This window comes from Heloderma suspectum, chromosome 11 (genome assembly GCF_057233095.1).
Source record: "Heloderma suspectum isolate Gila_16-S chromosome 11, 16-S_ref, whole genome shotgun sequence".
NCBI lineage: Eukaryota > Metazoa > Chordata > Lepidosauria > Squamata > Helodermatidae > Heloderma > Heloderma suspectum.
The window spans coordinates 39349987-39366180 of record NC_139468.1 but is presented as its reverse complement, the minus strand read 5'-3'; the positions used below and the strand labels follow the sequence as shown (position 1 = coordinate 39366180).

At 49.5% G+C, this 16194-nt stretch overlaps 1 protein-coding gene across 1 annotated transcript in view; it reads left to right on the top strand.

Moving 5' to 3' along the window:
* Positions 1 to 16194, top strand: part of IGDCC3 (immunoglobulin superfamily DCC subclass member 3) — a 154308-nt gene that overhangs the window by 134651 nt on the left and 3463 nt on the right. Inside the window, 4 exon segments of the mRNA XM_084816454.1 lie at positions 1376 to 1623; positions 4083 to 4247; positions 9950 to 10138; positions 10736 to 10840. Coding sequence (XP_084672580.1) covers positions 1376 to 1623; positions 4083 to 4247; positions 9950 to 10138; positions 10736 to 10840 — 707 coding nt within the window.

Sequence of the window (16194 nt, the reverse complement as noted above, 5' to 3'; positions counted from 1 at the left end):
GTTGGGTTGGGTTGGGTTGGGCTGGGCTGGGCTGGGCTGGGCTGGGCTGGGCTGGGCTGGGCTGGACGGACGTTTTTATTCTTTCCAACTCCTTGTTCATGTGGCTGGGATGGCATGCATTCTGTATGTGTGGGGCGGTGTGGTCTTCCCTGAATCAGGGCATGCACGAGGATTACCTGTCAGTGTCTATGTCTGTGTTTGTGCCTGATGCACCTGTTACGTTTGGTGATGCTGCCGAATTTTGTAATTTGTCAGCGCGTTGGTTGAAACTTGTCCATTCGTAATTCTCACCTTTGTAGTGAGGCTGGATCGATGTATTCTGAATGAGCTCTGCAGTTTGGAATGGACTGGGAGCTTGAGAGCATGCACAGTAAAGCAATACACAGATTTCCCCCTCTAAATTTTTAGTCATCCTATCACCTAGAGCCCCCCAAAATGTTAAGTGAAGCTGTCTCCTTAGCTGCTTCCCTTACGGCCACCGCTGCTGCAGCTCTGGCTCCAGGAGGAGGAGGAGGTGGTGTCCATGGCGAGTAAACATCGCATGACGTCATCCCGCAGGCAGGCCTTGTGGATACAACCAATCAGGAAGGGGGCGTCATGTGGCGATGCATGACACACGATGCAATTCCAAGCTACAGCTCCCAAGATGCACCTTGATATTGTGCATGCGCAAAAAAATTATACACCAAACGAGAGTTTGTATTGAAGGAGAACTCTCATCTGAGCTCACATACTTTCTGAGTTAATAAATTCACTTGGGTAAGTTTGCCCATCAGTAGCTATTTTGTGTGTGTGTGTGTGTGTGTGTGTGTGGCGTGCGCACGCGCGCCCACACACATGAACTGGCTTGTGTTCACTCCACTATACACACACACACACACACAATTGGGTAAGATATTCCTACATCTCCAACCATCTGAATAGGCCCTTGGTCTTTATTTTCCCAGACTCTCTAGGAATTTGCCCTTTTCCCCTTGTGATTTTAATTGCTGGTGACTATAGTCTGTTTAATGCAAGGCAAAGCTAAGCTGTCTGATTATCAGAGCAGGATTATACCGTTGCCACTTTCCCCCCTCCTCCTCATTTTTTTCTCTTGCCTTTTAACATAATCCACAAGCTTGTTCCTGATAAGGATACAAGTTCCTGTCCCAGGCAACCGTCCTGTATGCTTTCTGCCCTGCCCTGCCCAAGCCAGAGCGAGATGTGGAGAATTTGCTGCCAAGCAGCCTCCACCTTTCATTACACGCTTGACAGACACACGAGGATTAGCCTAGCTGTGGCTGGGGGCAGGGGTAGGACTGAGGAACAGCCGGTGGTTTCTTGGTTCGCTGCTGGAAGGTGCTGATCTTGTCCCACGTCACGGGCTTCGTTGCAGCACGCTGACCATCTACAGCATCAGCCAAGCCGACGAGGCCATCTACCAGTGCATTGCCGAGAACAGCGCGGGCTCCACCCAGGCCAGTGCCAGGCTGACGGTGCTCTGGGCCGACGGGCTGCCCGGCCCGCCGCAGAAGGTGAAAGCGGCGACCGTCTCGGCAACAACCATCCAAGTGCTGTGGAGCGAGCCGCTGCAGAACACCAAGGAAATCATCGGCTACGTCCTGCACATCAGGCGAGCAGCAGGTAGGGATGGCGGTGGGGGTTGGTGGCCACTGAGAGCCCCCAGCTGAGATCCAGCAGGCCATCCAGTCAAGCGGGAGCAGCACCCGAGCCAGCTGATCGCCCCTGGATCAGGCTGAAGGGTGGCACAAATCCTTTGTTAAGACCTTTCTACCCCCGTCCCAGAATTACCATCCCCGGGGATCTCTCTTTGATAGATTCAACAATTAAATCAGATCTACATCCCCATCCCCACTGACCACTCTGCCCATGCCCTTGGAGCTTCAGAGGAGGCCCCATTGAAGATACTGCCACCCTCTGAATTTTGATGGGGGCAGCTAGGTCCAGGACTTTCTCTGTAGTGGCACCAGAACTGTGGAGGTGCCTTGGAGGTCATCTAGTCTAACCCCCAGAGGATCTGCAATGGAGCATGCTGCTACAGGATCCCTAACAGATGGATGCCCAACCTCTGCTTAAATACCTCCAGCAAAGCAGAGCGCACCACCTCCCGAGGCAGAGTCAGTTCCACTGTTAAGCAGACTTACCATTTCTCCTAATGTTTAGCCAAATCTGCTTCCTTGCCATTTCCACCCTTTGGTTCTAGTGCTTCAGCTATTTAGAAGGCTCAAAGAAAGCTTTTCCACTTCAGTGAGGGAGTAATTTGGGTAGCTGTGTTTGCCATTTGCTTATGATGGTCTACAAAACTATGCATAGTGTGGAGAATGTGGATAGGGAGATGTTTTTCTCCCTCTCTCAAAATACTAGAACCCAACGGGGCCATCCTATGAAGCTGATTGGTGGGAGATTCAGGACAGATAAAAGGAAGGACTTCTCCACACAGTGCAGAGTCGAACTATGGAATTTGCTTCCACAGGAAGTAGTGATGGCCACCAATTCGGATGGCTTTAAAAGGGGGTTGGACAAATTCCTGGAGGAAAAGGCTATCAATGGCTACTAGTCCTGATGGCTATGTGCCACCTCCAGTACCAGAGGCAGTGAGCCTGTGTACACCAGTTGCTAGGGAACACGGGCAGGAGGGTGCCATTGCACTCAAATCCTGCTTGTGGGTTCCTGGTCGACAGCTGGTTGGCCACTGTGTGAACAGAATGCTGGACTAGATGGACCCTCGGTCTGATCCAGCTTCAGGGCTCTTCTGTTGTTCTTATGTTCTTATGATGTTTGGCTGTGGTTTTGTATTGACTGGCTTTAAGAATGTTTATATAGATGTATTTAGTACCCTGTATTTATTTATTACACTGTACCACTCAGTCTTCCTCTAAGGCAGGAGTGGGGAGCAGGTTTAAGTTGGGGGGCCAAATTGCTCCCACTGGTCCTTCTGTGGGCCAGATGTGGATGGTATCAGTGGGTGTGGCTACACCCTCTGACCTCTGATGTCATTGCTTTACCCATTTTGCCTGTCTCCGTGCAGAGAAAGCACTGAGAAAGGGACTCAGCTGATGCTCAGAGGCATTCCCGTGGGGTGGCGCACTCAATGCAAACAACAGCAGCAGCTGGACATCTGCAGCAGCCACTTCATCCAGGGACTGGCTGCACCTGCCCCACAGCTTTGCCCACTGGGGATGACATGGGGCAGGCAAAGCACTCATCAACTGGTATGCTAAGTAAGGGGAATCCCCACGTTATCTCCAATCTATGAGTGGAGATAACAAGGGGATTCATCTCCCCACCTCCTCCCCAGGCCCCCAATAGCCTCCAGGCCAAGGAGTGGGGCTTGGGGAGGGGGAGTAGCCCTCGGAGGAGGCAAGAGATGACTGGCCCTGAGGACATCCAGTTGAGCTTCAGGGACAAGTAGGGATTTGAAGCTCTCACCATTCTTAAGACTATCAATTATACCACACCGGCATCATTTGTAAGCCACATTGAGAGTTGGCATTGATGAAAGGAAGGAGGAAAGGTATCCCAGGGCATGGTCTGAAGGCACACGAGGCAGCCACCTTGCTGAAGCTAAGCAGGTTTGGGTCTGGATGCTTGGAAGGGAGACCGCCTGGGAATCCCATGCAGCCCCCTTGAGTTCCATGATGGAAGCAAGGTGGGATATAAATATAAGAAGGAAGAAAGACAGCTGTCATGTAGACATGCCCTGACCTCTAGTGGCAAAGTCCAGCACCCCACAGATTGTGAGACCCTCTGAGCAGAAGGTGCAGCCCGGCGTGGGGATGGAGAGCTTCCTTCCGCAGGGAAGTGCCCAGATCCCAGCGCTTTCCAGCTGGCCCTGGCACTGGCAGGCATTTCTGGGTCACCAGGAAGACTCTGGTCTGTGGCTGAACTTCCAGGATCCCCTTCTTGGTGACTCAGGAAGTGAGTGATTGGAGCCAGGCTGACTGGGCTCCTGGGCACAAACTGGGCGGCGCCTGACCCTTTCCCCCCAACTTGCGACATCCTGGGGGTGGCAGGCTGCAATTGGAATATTGCTCCACTCTCCATAACAGGGACCTCGAGATGTGCTTCCCCTTGTATTTCAGACCCCGTGGAGATGGAGTACCAGGAGGCGGTCAGCAAGAGCACCTTCCAGCAGCTGGTGACTGACCTGGAGCCCTCCACCACCTACAGCTTCTACATCAAGGCGTACACGTCCCGGGGGGCCAGCAAGTCCTCTGAGGTTGTGCTGGTGAGCACTCTGGGAGAAGGTGAGGAGAACACAGGGCATGTTCAGTGCTGTGCTGGGCAATAGGAGGGAGTAGAGCTCAACGGCAGACCGCCTCCTTTGCATTTGGAAGGGTCCAGGTTTAATCCAGGCACCTGCCCTTAAAAGTCTGAGATACCGGACTGGGAAATGCTCCTCCTGCCACCCCGGTGTGAGTCCTCCAAGAGCCAGGCGACATCTGACACGATGAACCGAGGCATCTGATTTGGTATGAAGCAGTTTCACATGTGGCCCAAGACCACCCCCCACCCACCCACCCACCACAGTTCCCGATGGTGTCTCCTTCAATGCTCTAAAAACTTTGTGCACCAAGGAAAATCTGATTCTGCAACCATATGTATTAGTCAATTAGGTTTTCAGATCATATAAGCCCTTTTCAGAAGATCCCCTCTGGGCATACACTAAAAATGTAGAGGGGGAGTGTGACCGTAGCTGTTCGCTCTGACCGTGCCATCATGCACCCCACAGACACTGACACACTCACCACCCCACCCCCCGCCCAATGTCTACATGTTTGGTAGGACGCCTGTAAAGGGTGGTGGGACGCTCATAGGATCTCACAGACATTGTGGGGTAGGAGCTGCAGGGCATGTGATGGCATGGGCGCAGCCAGAAAGTGTGCCCCCACCCCACCCTCCACACCACCTCCATGATGTTTAGCATAGGCGTGGAGAGACCTTCTCGAAAGGACCACATTACGCACGTGCTCGATGGGAAAGGAGCTCTCCAGGGTACTGAAGTCTTGCCCCTTGGCTACTGGAAATGCTACATAGCTACCTCTCTGTCTTTTGGGACTTCATCAGGCTTTGCTCACATACATACTCTTTCTGACCTATCTTTGCAACCTTAAGGGCTAGAAACTTGCTTGCTGGTGTTTGTCGTTGGCATTCAAATGGCAGCCAAAAATCCCAGGATGGTGAAGGCTCTGCCTGATGCCACATTCACACAATGTACAAAGCCACAGATGGCAGGGGGCATTAAGCACAGAGAGAAGCAAGGTGCAGAGCAGAGGTCCCCAGGTAGCTCAAGCAAGTAAGCCAAACCACAGAAGCCATCATGGGGAAGACAAAGAAAAACACACTAGCCTCTCTGGTCAGTCTGACTGGAGGAGCAGGCCTTTGTTTACACCAGATATGTCCAGCACTTAGGCCCATTCAAAATGACAGCTACATTGATGGCTACAGGAGATTTACTCCATGACTTATGTTATTTTAGTTATTTCCCTTTTTAGTTCATTTTGGCATTTCCGTCCTGCCACACAGGCCTTAAGGAGCCCTATACATACGCATGCAATAATGAAACCACGCTAAAGCCAAACTTTGTCAGACCAAACTTCTAAATCCTGTCAGTCAACATGTCAGCTCCACACCTCTTTTTACATCTCAATCCACTGTTTACAGTGAATATTCAGTCACTCAAATGCCCCCAAACACTTGTTGGAAGTGGCCTAAGACACTCAGGCCAAGGTGAAAGGGGGGGCAGGGGGAGGAGTTCCGTAACCAAAGCTACCTCTGCTGAGAAGACCTCTTCCTTGTTCCCATCAAGTCCGCCTCAGAGCAATGCGACTTTGGGAGCAACCCCTTAGGGGATGAGGCTGGAGAGGGGATTGGCTCAAATGGGAGAAGACGCTTTATGAGGATCTGGATCCATCCAAACCCCAAACCCCAGCCACATGGGTTGATATGGTTTCCGGTGACTGTTTACCAAGGGGAATGTTTCTGTAAAAACAAATTCAGCGTCATACACCCTCAAAAACAAAGTGTAATAAAGTGCATTAAATAAATACAGTACACCTGCTTAAGCATTCATGTTGAACAACCATTGCAATAAACTGCATACAAAAATATAGGACCATAACAGCCTTGGCGCTCAGATATATATTCAAGCATTGTTGTTGTTGTTGTTGTTGTTCAGTCGTTAAGTCGTGTCCGACTCTTCATGACCCTATGGACCATAGCACGCCAGGCCTTCCTGTCCTCCGCTGTCTCCCGGAGTGTGCTCAAGTTCATATTCATTGCATCGGTGATGCTATCTAGCCATCTCATCCTCTGCCGTCCGCTTCTCCTTTTGCTTTCAATTTTTCCCAGCAGCAGGGTGGAAAAAGCAGTGAGCAAGCATCTTTTAATTTCATGGCTACAGTCACCGTCTGCGGTGATCTTGGAGCCCAAGAAAATAAAATCTGTCACTGCTTCCATTTCTTCCCCTTCTATATGCCAGGAAGTGATGGGGCCAGATGCCATGATCTTAGTTTTTTTAATGTTGAGTTTCAAACCAGCTTTTGCACTCTCCACTTTCACCCTCCACAAGAGGCTCTTTAGATCTCTAGTTCCTCTGCCTCTTCAAAACCCAGCTGGTACTTCCGGTAGTTCTCGGTTAACATACTGCTGTAGCCTAGCTTGTAGGATTTTGAGCATCACCTTGCTGGCATGTGAAATGAGTGCAATTGTACGGTAGTTTGAGCACTCTTTGGCGTTGCCCTTGTCTCTCCTTGCTATTCTCTGGAACTGTGCATTCAGTTGCATATATCTTCCCCTTTCTCCCTTTCTTTTCGCTTCCCTTCTTTCCTCGGCTACTTGTAAAGCCTCATCAGACAGCCACTTGGCTTTCTTGCATTTCTTTTTCTTTGGGATGGATTGAGTTGCTGCCTGCTGAACAATGTTACGGACCTCTGTCCATAGTTCCTCAGGCACTCTGTCTATCAGGTCTAATCCCTGAAATCTATTCCTCACCTCCACTGTATATTCATAAGGGATATGATTAGGTCATACCTGAATGGTTTAGTGGTTTTCCCTACGTTCTTCAATTTAAGCTGAAATTTTGCGATAAGAAGCTCATGATCTGAGCCACAGTCAGCTCCAGGTCTTGTTTTTACTGACTGTATAGAGCTTCTCCATCTTTGGCTGCAAAGTACATAATCATTCTGGTTTCGATATTGTCCATCTGGTGATGTCCATGTGTAGAGTCGCCTCTTGTGCTGTTGGAAAAGAGTGTTTGCTATGATCAGCGTGTTCTCTTGACAGAACTCTATTAGCCTTTGTCCTGCTTCATTTTGTACACCAAGGCCATGCTTGCCTGTTATCCCGGTGATTTCTTGACTTCCTACTTTAGCATTCCAATCCCCTATGATGAAGAGGACATCTTTTTTTGGTGTTAGTTCTAGAAGGTGTTGGAGGTCTTCATAGAACTGATCAACCTCAGCTTCTTCGGCCTCAGTGGTTGGGGCGTAGACTTGAATTACTGTGATGCTGAATGGTTTGTCTTGATTCGTACTGAGATCATTCTATCTTTTTTGAGATTGTACCCCAGTACTGCTTTCCCCACCCTTTTGTTGACTATGAGCGCTACTCCATTTCTTCTCAGGGATTCTTGCCCACAGTAGTAGATATAATGGTCACCTGAATTAAATTCGCCCATGCTTGTCCATTGTAGTTCGCTGATTCCCAAGATGTCAATGTTCAATCTTGCCATCTCATGTTTGACCACCTCCAGCTTACCTTGATTCCTTGATCTTACATTCCAGGTTCCTAAACAATATTGTTCTTTACAGCATTCCAGCATTATACAAATACAAAACAGTCCTATAAAAACATCACATAGAACAAAGCAACCTGGAACAGGCATTGCAACAAAGACACGCTGGAATCTTTGGCAGCAATGTGGATGCAAACTGGACATCAGGACACCTACGCATAGAATGGTGCGCAGGATTTCAGGTTCCCTTCACATAGAGAGTATATGATGAGATTTGTAACCCACCCTTCCTCCAAGGAGGTCCAGGTGGTGCCCATGGGTTTTTCCCTACCCCTTTTATCATTACAACACTCCTTTGAGCATGGTCGGGATGAAAGAGCAACTGGCTCAGGATTGTTCCACTGAGAATCATGACTCAGTGGGGAACTGAACTGAGCCCAAGCTCAGTACTCAGTGCACTGCACCAGGGGTAGGCAGACTTCAGGCTTAAGAGGTCTACTTTCTTTTTTTACTAGATCCACCTGGTGCAAAAGACATGAACTTAGAATTAATTCTGAGCCCAGGAATTTGTTTTGAGTACCGGAACTGCAACGACCTCACAGTCCTTCCACACACGGAATCCATGCCTGGTTACCCTACGCTTTCTTCATTTCAGCAGGATGATGTATGCCAGGGTGGCAGCGGGGTGTCTGGGTGAACCCTTTTCTTGCTGCTATTGTTAAACAGTTGGGAGTCAGAAATCCTTTCCTATCTACTGCAGCTCTCCCAGAGATTTGCCTGTAGATCCAAATCTACCCTCTGCCCACTCTTCACCACACTCGCTGACAGAATTTGGTTCTGTTTGGGGGTTTTTAATGCAGAGTGTTTGCGGCAGCCCTTCCTACCGTGCCTGGCTTAAGCAAAGGGCAAATTGGTCCTTGAGGTGGGACGAACCCAGGGTTGGACGCATGCAAGGCCCCTTTGCTCAGTGTTCTGGGCCTGAGCCCTCTCTCCTCTCCAGTGTTCTTTCTCTTCCGTTGTAGAGGCTGAGAGACTGACAAAGCTTAAAGCTCCCTTCAAACCTCTGACCCGAAGGCTGGGAGTTCAGGGCAGTAGCTAGCAGCCCCATAAAGCCCGGGCGCTCTGTGTTTTCTTTGTGTGCACTGGGAGAGCTGGGGGCGCTGCATTTTCCTGACGTCGTTAAAGGCTGCGGATCTTGTAACATGCTAATAAATTACACGAGCCTTTGATGCTTGGAGCCGCCGCCGCCCCGCCCCCAGCTCCAGGATTTTTTCTTTTTAAAAAAACGTTGCTGCTATGGAACAGAAGTTTACGCACTGAGCTCCGTCTCCCATAATGGATGAGCAGATGTGGTTAACTGTGCCCTCAGCACCTGCACCCAAGCTGATTTACAGCCCGTCCCTGTTGCTGGCTCTGCCGCTGCATTTGGAAAACTCTTTCGGGCTTCGTGGTGTATCCAGAATTCCAGCTGAGGTTATCTAGTTCAGAATAAACAAACGCTGACTGTAGTGTGGCATTTTATCATAACGCCCATTGATTTATACCCAGATTTTGAACCAGTGGAGGCTGGTGGCTCCGGTGTCAGTGGGGTGGTGAATCTCTTCCAGGTTTCAGTCAGAACCAGCCAGAACCCTGGTGGGGTGGAGAGGAGCTAGTGGAGGCTGGTGGCTCCGGTGTCAGTGGGGCGGTGAATCTCTTCCAGGTTTCAGTCAGAACCAGCCAGAACCCTGGTGGGGTGGGGAGGAGCCAGTGGAGGCTGGTGGCTGCGGTGTCAGTGGGGCGGTGAATCTCTTCCAGGTTTCAGTCAGAACCAGCCAGAACCCTGGTGGGGTGGGGAGGAGCCAGTGGAGGCTGGTGGCTCCGGTGTCAGTGGGGCGGTGAATCTCTTCCAGGTTTCAGTCAGAACCAGCCAGAACCCTGGTGGGGTGGGGAGGAGCCAGTGGAGGCTGGTGGCTGCGGTGTCAGTGGGGCGGTGAATCTCTTCCAGGTTTCACTCAGAACCAGCCAGAACTCTAAAGGTGCTTTGCACCTTGGATAGCTCCTCTAGAGTTCTGACAGAAACCTAGAGCAGATGCACCGCCCCACTGACATCGGAGCCACCAGCCTCCACTGTTTTGAATCAAAGTACGGGGGCCTTTGAGAACAGCTGGCCTAGGCTGCCAGGGGAGAGCGAGGCCCACAAAACCCTTCTCTCTTTCCGCTGCTTTGTTTCAGTGCCAGCAATACCGTCCCTCTTCATCAAGGTTCTCAACAGCACCACCATTCAGGCGACGTGGGAGCCCTCCATCAAGCTGGGCCAGCACGAAGGGTTCAAGCTGTACTACCGCAAGGTTCACCTCTCCCACTTCACTGGCCCCGTGCTTTTGGCCAGTAACATCACATCTTACAATATTACTCATCTTGGTAAGTAGGGAGGATGACCATGTAAAGACAAACCGGAGAACAAGGGAATAATCCCTGGTGCCTTTGAGAAGGACAAAACAGAGAACAAGTGGTTAGTCCCTGGTGCCTTTGAGCAGAACCTGTTCTTCAGTAAAAGGCCCACTGGCCTTGTATTCCTGCCAAGCCCCTGCCCCTCCTCTCCCACCCTTGCCAGCACTGTGTCTGCACCCTCCTCTGCTCCCTTCACCCATGGCTGCCAACAGCCCCATTGCTCTTGTTTCCTTAGATCAGGGGCGGGCAACTTCAGGCAGTCCAGGGGCCAACTCCCCCCTCCCCCCACAATAGGCTTGTTGCAGTGGCAGCCACAGGGGGAAAAAAGGTGAGGAAGCAAGTTAAATTTGTCCTTAGTAGGCCTCCATAGTGGTTGGCTGCCAAATTTCAGCAGCAAATTTTCTCTCTCTTTTCTTACCCATTGGGGGGGCAATGAGGGTGGGTAGCGGGGGCCTCACTGGTGGTGGCAGGGGCGATAGAGGCAGCAGGCTGGCCCGCTCCTATAATTTGAATGAACAGACCGCATTTCAGCATGCGTCACCATCTCCCCCACACTTTTCCTTCCAGACCCGTCAGTTGTGTACGAAGTCAAGCTGCTTGCGTACAACCAGCATGGAGATGGGAACTCCACTGTCCGTTTTGTGTCCCTTCGAGAGAGCGTCGAAAGAGCAGGTGAGGTGGCCAAACTTGGGACAGCTTTGGGGGAGACGGCTGGGCTGAGGAAACTGGGGATGGGCTGGGGGGAGGCATAGGATAAGGGATGACCAGACGTGAAAGGCGATAAAGAAGCGAGGGAGCCATATATCTGAAACATCCCCTGGAAAATGCTGCTCTTATCAGCTGATTCAGCTTCCCTTTAAGTTGTGGAGAGCAGGAGCCTCCAAGCCATAATCCTGCTTTAGGTGAAACTCTCTGCCCAAGCAAACCTTGGTCTGGATCTTTTAAAACTGGCCATGTTTGGCAATCAGTCTTGCAGTCCTTCTAGTAAGAATATCCTCTCACCATTGTGCTCCTTTTTGGTTTTTTATAGCATTTCCCCTCCCCGCCCTCCTTTCCTCCGCATCCCTTTTCCTCTTTCAGACTGTATTCCTGGAGGTAGGGACAGTCTTGGTTTTTTATTGATCACCCTGAGACACTTTTTGGTTAAAGAGCGGGGTGAAAATGCTTTAAATAAACACGATTTTAAAATGTTACTCTCAGCTGGAAATGGCAGAGGATCCATCCCAGACCTTTTCGCCTTTTGTTGTTGTTTTCCTGAATTGGCTTAGTCCAGGGGTAGGGAACCTCTGGTCCAGGGGCCCCTGGTCTGTGATCGGAGATAAGAAAGGAACCCCCCTGCGTGCCACCCCCCTTGCCAGTTGAGAGGGCCAGCGGTGTGCAGGGGGATCTCCTTGCTGTCTCCGATCATTAAGAACGAGGGGATTCCCCTGGTATACCTTATATACCACATTTATATACCACCTTGTATATAATAAATAATAAATACGTTCTTTAGAAGAAAAGCTGAAGGGGCTGCATGCATCAGACTGAGCTCTTTGCTGCGCATCCCAGCCTCCCCCAACATGGAGCTGTCCAGATGTGTCAGACTACAACTCCCACAATCCCATATCTGGAGGGCACCAGGCTGGGGAAGACCAGCCTATACTGTCACCAACCCCAGTTGCCTTTGGCACCACCTTACGCTTCCGTCTCATCCAAACTATTTTGGTTTTGGTTTTTGGTTTTTTATAAATAAATATTTATTATTTATTATATACATTTATATACCACCTTGGGGACCGCGGTGGCTTAGTGGTTAAGACGCTGAACTGCAGACTGGAAGGTCGGCAGGTCAGCAGTTCGAGACCCGAGTGCTGCGTGACGGAGTGAGCTCCCGTCTTCAGTCCCAGCTTCTGCCAACCTAGCAGTTCGAAAGCAAGAAATTGCAAGTAGATAAATAGGTACCGCCTCGGCGGGAAAGGTAACAGCGTTCCGTGCACCTCGGTGTTCAGCCATGCCGGCCACATGACCACAGAAGCGTCTTCAGACAGCGCTGGCTCTTCGGCTTAGAAACGGGGATGAGCACCACACCCTAGAGTCGGACACGACTGGTTGGGGACACCTTTACCTTTACGTTTTTATATACCACCTTACCTGCTAAAAAACTATCAAGGCGGCGTACAACCATTTTAAACAACAATACCTTCACCCAATAAAAGCAAGGACATTAAAAAGAGCAACACATACTTTAAAAAGCTAAATGAAAAAGGGGCATTTTCACACCCTTGCTAAAGGCTAAAGAACGCAGAGATACAGGACCTTGAGTGTTTCGTTTTGGATTCAAAGGAGGGTCTGCATGTTCTTAGCTGGGGATCCCTCACTTACTGAACCTGAGTCTCGTTGGTGCAAAAGTTAAACAGGTGGCGGGCTCTGCTAGGGCCATTGTCTGCAAGCACACCTGACCTGTTGGCCTTCCAGGAGCTCAGATGGAAGGCCTGTGTGAGCACAGAGAGCTTTCCTAGCTCTTTGCCTTGCTCAGCCCCTCTCAGTTGACTGGACCCTGACCTTTGCTTTCTTCCCCTTTTGTCTGGGCAGCTCAAAAGCGACCTGCACATGGCTCACGGATTTGGCTCCTCACTCCGCCCCTGCCTGTTCCCCCACCCCCATGTCCTTCCCCTGCAAGCCTGTCTCTGGCCCCTTGGCAACACTCCCTGCTTCTCCGCACCTGTCCTTTTGGAATCGACCTCCTTGTCTCTCTTCTGCCTTGCTTCTTGACCAGATGCCCAGGCCAAAGGCCTGGCCCTGCAGAGTCCCAGACTGTTCTCCTCTCCTGCTATTGGATCTTGCCCCCGGGGTAGGAGAGGACATGGGTTCCCTGCAGAGGATGTTGTTCAGTCGTTCAGTCACGTCCGACTCTTCGCGACCCCATGGACCATAGCACGCCAGGCCTTCCTGTCTTCCGCTCTCTCCCGGAGCGTGCTCAAGTTCATATTCATTGCATCCGTGATGCTATCTAGCCATCTCATCCTCTGCCGTCCCCTTCTCCTTTTGCCTTCAGTCTTTCCCAGCATCAGGGTCTTTTCCAGAGAGTTTTCTCTTCGCATTTGGTGGCCAAAATATTTGAGCTTCAGTATCTGTCCTTCCAGTGAGCACTCAGGGTTGATTTCCTTTAGGATTGACTGATTTGACCTCCTTGCAGTCCAGGGGACTCGTAAGAGTCTTCTCCAGCACCACAGTTCGAAAGCATCAGTTCTTTGGCGCTCAGCCTTCCTTATAGTCCAGCGCTCACAGCCATACATTACTACTGGGGAAACCATAGCTTTGATTAGACGGACCTTTGTCGGCAAGGTGATGTCTCTGCTTCTTACTATGCTGTCTAGCTTTGCCATAGCTTTCCTCCCAAGGAGCAAGCGTCTTTTAATTTCATGGCTACAGTCACCGTCTGCGGTGATCTTGGAGCCCAAGAAAGTAAAATCTGTCACTGCTTCCATTTCTTCCCCTTCTATATGCCAGGAAGTGATAGGGCCAGATGCCATGATCTTAGTTTTTTTAATGTTGAGTTTCAAACCAGCTTTTGCACTCTCCTATTTCACCCTCAACAAGAGGCTTTTTAGATCCTCTTCACTTTCTGCCATTAGGGTGGTATCGTCTGCATATCGGAGGTTGTTGATAATTCTCCCAGCAATCTTAATTCCGACCTCTGATTCATCCAACCCGGCATTTCTCATGATGTACTCTGCATATAAGTTAAATAAGCAGGGTGACAATATGCAGCCTTGTCGTACTCCTTTCCCAATTTTGAACCACTCGGTTGTTCCATGTCTGGTTCTTACTGTTGCTTCTTGACCCTCGTACAGGTTTCTCAGGAGACAGGTAAGGTAGTCTGGTACTCCCATCACTTTAAGAATTTGCCACAGTTTGTTGTGATCCACACAATCAAAGGCTTTAGCGTAGTCAATGAAGCAGAAATAGACGTTTTTCTGGAATTCTCTTGCTTTCTTCATGATGCAGCGAATGTTGGCGATTTGATCTCTAGTTCCTCTGCCTCTTCGAAACCCAGCTTGTACTTCTGGTAGTTCTCGGTTCGCATACTGCTGAAGCCTAGCTTGTAGGATTTTGAGCATCACCTTGCTGGCATGTGAAATGAGCGCAATTGTGCGGTAGTTTGAGCACTCTTTGGCGTTGCCCTTCTTTGGAATTGGAATGTAAACTGACCTTTTCCAGTCTTGTGGCCACTGTTGAGTGTTCCAAATTTGTTGGCATATTGACTGCAGCACTTTAACAGCATCATCTTTTAGGATTTTAAATAGCTCAGCTGGAATACTGTCATCTCCACCAGCTTTGTTGTTACTAATGCTTCCTAAGGCCCACTTGACTTCACTCTCGAGGATGTCCGGCTCAAGTTCAGTGACCGCACTATCATGGCTATCAGGGACATTCAGATCTTTCCTGTAGAGTTCTTCTGTGTATTCTTGCCACCTCTTCTTAATCTCATCTGCTTCTGTTAGGTCCCTGCCTTCTTTGTCCTTTATCATGCCCGTCTTTGCACAAAACGTTCCCTTGAGATCTCTGATTTTCTTGAAGAGATCTCTAGTCTTTCCCATTCTATTGTTTTCCTCAATTTATTTGTATTGTTCATTGAAGAAGGCCTTCTTGTCTCTCCTTGCTATTCTCTGGAACTCTGCATTCAGTTGGGTATATCTTCCCCTTTCTCCCTTGCTTTTCGCTTCCCTTCTTTCCTCGGCTACTTGTAAAGCCTCATCAGACAGCCACTTGGCTTTCTTGCATTTCTTTTCCTTTGGGATGGATTTCGTTGCTGCCTGCTGAACAATGTTACGGACCTCCATCCATAGTTCCTCAGGCGCTCTGTCTATCAGGTCTAATCCCTGAAATCTATTCCTCACCTCCACTGTATATTCATGAGGGATATGATTTAGGTCATACCTGAATGGTTTAGTGGTTTTCCCTACATTCTTCAATTTAAGCCGAAATTTTGCAACAAGAAGCTCATGATCTGAGCCACAGTCAGCTCCAGGTCTTGTTTTTACTGACTGTATAGAGCTTCTCCATCTTTGGCTGCAAAGTACATAATCAATCTGGTTTCGATATTGACCATCTGGTGATGTCCATGTGTAGAGTCGCCTCTTGTGCTGTTGGAAAAAAGTGTTTGCTATGATCAGCGTGTTCTCTTGGCAAAACTCTATTAGCCTTTGTCCTGCTTCATTTTGTACACCAAGGCCATGCTTGCCTGTTATCCCGGTGATTTCTTGACTTCCTACTTTAGCATTCCAATCCCCTATGATGAAGAGGACATCTTTTTTTGGTGTTAGTTCTAGAAGGTGTTGTAGGTCTTCATAAAACCGATCAACCTCAGCTTCTTCGGCTTCAGTGGTTGGGGCATAGACTTGAATTACTGTGATGTTGAATGGTTTGTCTTGATTCGTACTGAGATCATTCTATCTTTTTTGAGATTGTACCCCAGTACTGCTTTCCCCACCCTTTTGTTGACTATGAGCGCTACTCCATTTCTTCTCAGGGATTCTTGCCCACAGTAGTAGATATAATGGTCACCTGAATTAAATTCGCCCATGCCTGTCCATTTTAGTTCGCTGATTCCCAAGATGTCGATGTTCAGTCTTGCCATCTCATGTTTGACCACCTCCAGCTTACCTTGATTCCTTGATCTTACATTCCAGGTTCCTAAACAATATTGTTCTTTACAGCATCAGATTTTCTTTTCACCACCAGACACATCCACAGCTGAGTGTCCTTTCGGCTTTGGCCCAGCCGCTTCACTCTTTCTGGCGCTACTTGGAAATACCCTCTGCTCTTCCCAAGTAGTATCTTGGACACCTTCCAACCTGAGGTGCTCATCTTCCGGCGTCATCTCTTTTAGCCTTGTGATACGTTCCATGGGGTTTTCTTGGCAAGAATACTGGAGTGGGTTGCCATTTCCTTCTCCAGTGGACCACATTTTGTCAGAACTCTCCGCCATGACCTGTCCATCTTGGGTGGCCCTGCACGGCATAGCTTATGGCTTCACTGAG